Here is a 4,890-nt window from a genome sequence, read left to right as displayed (position 1 = left end):
GTCTCCTTCTTAAAATTAAATTAAGCACAATATTACTGCCTTGAATCATGGGTTGACCATGCAAAATCTTAAAGAGTTAGTTTGAGATTTTCATTGTATGAATTTGTACACTAAAAAGGGGCACTCCTAAAAAAAGATTCATCTTGTTGTTGGTGGAAAGTTTAATTCTTAAACTTCTTTATCATTCAACTCAAAAAGAATATTGAATTTTTTCATATAGGATGATATCTATTTAAATGAATATTGCAAAGTTCATGAATTAGAATGTACATGATCTTAACTGTGTGAGAATAAACAATAGGAGAAAACTAATCAGCATAACACAATAATCTAAAAGTCATACATATGACCCAACACTTGAGTAAGAAGGGCCCTCAACAAGGTTCATCCTACGTTCATTGGAGCAGGGTGCAACGGCCTGCGAGGCCATGGCACCGGAGCTGTACAAGTATGGTTTTGCGGTAGCGTGGAAGGCCCTTGGTCACTGCTAGAGATTGTCTCTATACTCAGCTTGTGGAGGGCGGTGAGCTCTGGAGTGAGCTGCCGGGTGGCTCCCTGCTGTGTGGCTGCGGTCTCCCTTTGCCATCCCCTTCTTTTATGAGCTGGTGGAGGCCGGCCCTCTAGGTCTTGAGAAAGACACAAACGGCATCTCAGTTCTCTTCGTTCGAGGAGCGAGGCCTGAGGAGATTTGGGCTGGTGGTGGCAGCCCATCCCAGATCATGGCTGCCTCGAGGCTCTCTCCTCTTCCTTGGAAGGTGCATGGCCCTGCTCGAAGGATTTCTGATATGGTGATCTCTTCGCCCTCTGCATCGACTTGATGCTGCGGTGCTCTTCTGCTTCGTGGTGACGGAGTGCCCGAGCTCCCCCCATATGCGATAGTGTCCCCTCTTTTCTCTCTCTGATCTGGTCACTAGGGTGGCTCCCTGTCCAACTGGTTTTTGGCTATGGTCGGTTGCACTCTGTTCCCTTTGGTATATCCAGCTTCTATTTGGGCATGGTGTCTTGTTAGCCTTGGAGGGGGTATCACTCAAGGATGGTAGTCTTGGTGATGTCCGTGGCACCTTTGGCTTCCCTTTTTGGTTGTATTTGAACCTTGATGTCATTTGTATCTCTTTGGTTATGTTGACTGAGGTCTGTTATGCCTCCGAGATGCCATGGCTCATATTTCGGTGTTATGTTGTGGCAGCCTATGTACTGTGGGATGCCAAGGCTCATTTTGAGCTTGGCTACTTTTGTAATTCTTTTTGGTAATTAATAAATACAACTCACTATTGTAAGTATTGAAAAAAAAGGGAAGGGCTCTTAAATATTGAAGACAAGTGCAAAAGATTATGTATTGGCTATTTACTAATGTGCAGGAAAATGATAGGGCATCTACAAGATGCCAATTCTTGCAAGGAGGCTTGGATTGAATCAATCACATTGTTTGTGATGGACACAAATGCAGGGACAAAAGCTAAAATTCAAGTATGAGGCTTGGATTGAATCAATCACATTGTTTGAGATGGACACAAATGCAGGACATAAGCTAAAATTCAAGTATGAAGATGGAAGTATCCTAGCATGGATTAGGTCCAAGTTATAAGCAGTTCAAGACATCCATTGAGACTTGGAAATATATTCTTGATATTTTAGATCTTGCATCTACTCATCATTAAGAGAGAAGACTTTGATGAAGAATCGCATGATCTTTCGTCTGAAGTTTGCTTGCCTGATCTGCTTAACTAACTCTACTAACTCAATCGGGAATAGCTGTTAGAAGAGACTAGCTCATTCCATATACCATCCTATGAAACTCTAGCAACATTCTAATATCTTGTAGTATCACATACCATTGTTGCCTTGCCTAGGCTCTTCACAATGAGTTATGGTACCTAATTTCTAATGTAAAAATAACACCAATGTGACTCGCTCAATCATGTCACTACTTAACTTCTTAGTGTGGCAACCAATGATTGCCTTGCCTAAGCTCTATATATTTGTGAATGTTGAGGTATGGTAACTTAGTTGTCATGAAAAAATCACTACACATATTCAACCATTGCAATGCCTTCTCTCCGGTAACTTTGATTAGTCTCTAGTACTTGGGTTAAATTTGACACTGATACAATTTGTGGTAAATTTGATACCATCGCCTGACACTATCTAAGGAAACCCTACAACATTGAACAAATTTTGTCCATATAAACTCTGCAAGCATAGTTATCGATGGCCATAATGTTGTACATAATCTTTTGGAAAATTTGACCTTAACTTATGGCACACTTGCATGGTAGATGTGATCCACTTGCCTTGTAATGTAACTCATGGCAAATTTGGCCTCACTGGTCTTGCTGCTATACATTGATGCATCTATGTTTTAAATCTAGCCCGATTGTCTCACGCGATTGTGTTTGAATGTAATGACTTGCCTGATCTTTCCTCATTTCATCAAGGTCATTGGTCGGGGGTAGATGATCATGACCCTCCATCCACTGTGCTTTCTACTGCAGAACCTTCGCAACCCACAGCTTCGGTGAACACCACATCAATATTGGGAATCCGTACTAGCTCTATTGAATGTATGTGTATGGATGACATATCATTGCTCAAAATTTTAGCTAGCTTTTGAGATGTCAGTCAGCATGCGGAATCCTCTTAGCTTAGATGCAATCATTGTCTTCCAACTCAATACATGGAATATGGAATGCTTACATGTCGTGTGTAGTGGTCACCTGGTCGTTTAGGCCTCACTCCGACCAACACTTGACAGACGGGAATGGTCCTGCAGTGGCCATTGTGGTAGCTCGTTGTTGTTACAAGGAATGGCCATTGCAGACCATTCTGTACCCCTCGATGGTTTCGAGTAATGCACTATTGTACACGAGTGATGAAAACAAAGAAGAAACAAGAAAGGTTGAGGATTGAAAGCTAATGTGGGGAACCCCTTTTGAAATGATGCTTGGAATGCAGAGGTTTCCATAACCAATTTACCTAGCATTTCTTGGAATCTCTACTTTCCTGTTTGAATAAGTTTCCATGATTGCATCTAATTATGGAAAAATTTCCATTTTAATCTATCATTTGTCTATAAGACTTTCCACGTTCCAAGTAATCTCGCCCTTAAAAAGCAATATAAACCAAAAATCAAAACAAGTGGAAATTGCTTTAATGGTTTTCACAGAATTGGGTTTTTATTCTGGGGAAATTTACAGATTGTATTGGGCGAGATGCCCTTGAGGGTTGGAAAACTGATTCAGCTGCCGTTGAACCTCTGCAGATACCAAGCCTTTCATGAAAGCTATGGCTCTGTCATCAGAGCTAGAGCTGGCCATGGGAAGAAGCCCAGAGGTCAAATGCCCATGTTGCGAGAAGGAAGCCATAGCTTGAGCTAGAGCAGATTGAATGGCTGTATGCATTACCTGCATAAAATCTTGGTTGCTTGTCTGGTCTAGCTGAGATAGTTGAGCTTCTGTTGACAATGAGGCCGACGATGGATGCAATGCCAGCATCCTCGATGAGTTGAAAGGGCCAGTACCGCATATTGATGGTGTCTGATGTGAGATGGATGTTGATGAGTGGCTTGGTGATGATGGCATCTCATCAGACATCCATGATCCCTGCGAACTGCGGTTTTCGCTGCTTCCTGGCGGTGAAAGGGACAGATGTGTGGCAACCTCTGCGGCGGATGACATGTTGTCACTGCCACCGCGTTGTTTCTTCTTGGATGATTGAGATTGAGGATGATCTGGCGATGATCTTTTGTTGCTGCTTCTACTACAGCTCTGTGCAACATCAAGTGTGAGTCCTAGCTCCAAGGAAGCTTCGTTTGGGCGGCCGCTACAGGCCGCATTATCCTCAGAGACAGAAGAAGAGGAAGGGGAATGCGAATGGTGTTGATGGGATTGTGAAAGATAGCGGCGGCGCAGAGTGGAATTCCAATGGTTCTTGATGGCATTGTCAGTACGTCCGGGCAGAAGGCGTGCAATGGTGGCCCAGCGGTTGCCATGCCGAGCATGGGCGGCGAGAATGGCATCATCCTCAGCAGGCGAGAAAGGGCGGTGTTGCACATCAGGGCTGAGCTGGTTGCACCAGCGAAGGCGACAAGACTTGCCGGAGCGGCCAGGGACGCGTTTACTGATGAGGGACCAATTCTTGGGACCCAATTGATCGACGGCAAGCTGGAGGGCAGCGTCTTCGTCAGGGCTCCAGGGTCCTTTGATGCGGTCGGAGGCGAGGGGGGAGAGGGAGGGGGTAGCCCAACTGGTTAAGTAAGCCATGGATGCAGGGAGAGGCAGCTTGTGACCAGAATGGAAGTTTTGTGTGTGGGTGTGGGTGTTTTGGGGGGTAGCAAGGAGTGATTAGCTCAAAGCAATGATAGGTAGCAAGCAAGATTAGCTGGAAAAGGGTAGAAGATGTTGGGGGGATCTGAGATGGATGGGATAATAAGAGCAGTGAGAAGGAAGGGGGCAGGAAGGTTCCCCAGCCCACAAAATCACTATATCACTCTTTTTGATTGAGTGCTCCTCCCAATAAGGGCAGCTGTGAGGGGAAGCTTCCCTAAAGGAGCACGCTTAGCTGAGAAAGCAGAAAAGCAAGATGGGCTCATCACGTGCAGATGGGCGCTTCTCTCTCTCTCTCTCTCTCTCTCTCTCTCACACACACACACACACACACACACAAGTTACAACCCGTCCTTCCTGTAGGTAGAAGAGACGGGACGATCAAAGACCGTTGCTTCCCCATCCCGTGGCCGTTGCTTGCTGCCTACCGCCCCTACCGCCCACACACATGCACATGTACCAATTCAGCCACAGCGAGTCTACTCTCCTCCCTCACTATAAGGCTAGCCGTTGCTACTTTTGGCTTTGGCAGTTGCTCGTGCCTTTACAATTCACACACGACGATTGT

General features: G+C 45.1%; 1 protein-coding gene across 1 annotated transcript; it reads right to left on the bottom strand.

The window, feature by feature from the left end:
* Nucleotides 1–3,128: 3,128 nt before the first annotated feature.
* Nucleotides 3,129–4,628, bottom strand: LOC147458298 (uncharacterized). Its single transcript, XM_086511804.1, has one exon. It carries the CDS (start codon nucleotides 4,257–4,259, stop codon nucleotides 3,189–3,191), a length of 1,071 nt encoding a protein of 356 aa, XP_086367930.1. The 5' UTR covers nucleotides 4,260–4,628; the 3' UTR covers nucleotides 3,129–3,188.
* Between the last annotated feature and the right edge of the window lie 262 nt (nucleotides 4,629–4,890).

Source organism: Adiantum capillus-veneris, chromosome 5 (assembly GCF_014529385.1).
Source record: "Adiantum capillus-veneris isolate H3 chromosome 5, ASM1452938v2, whole genome shotgun sequence".
Classification (NCBI taxonomy): domain Eukaryota; kingdom Viridiplantae; phylum Streptophyta; class Polypodiopsida; order Polypodiales; family Pteridaceae; genus Adiantum; species Adiantum capillus-veneris.
Note: the sequence above shows the minus strand (reverse complement) of the source record. Positions and strands in the feature narration are given on the sequence as shown.

Excerpts from the sequence above, each read along its gene's own strand:
- LOC147458298 (XM_086511804.1), bottom strand. The coding sequence starts at position 4,259 with ATGGCTTACTTAACCAGTTGGGCTACCCCCTCCCTCTCCCCCCTCGCC.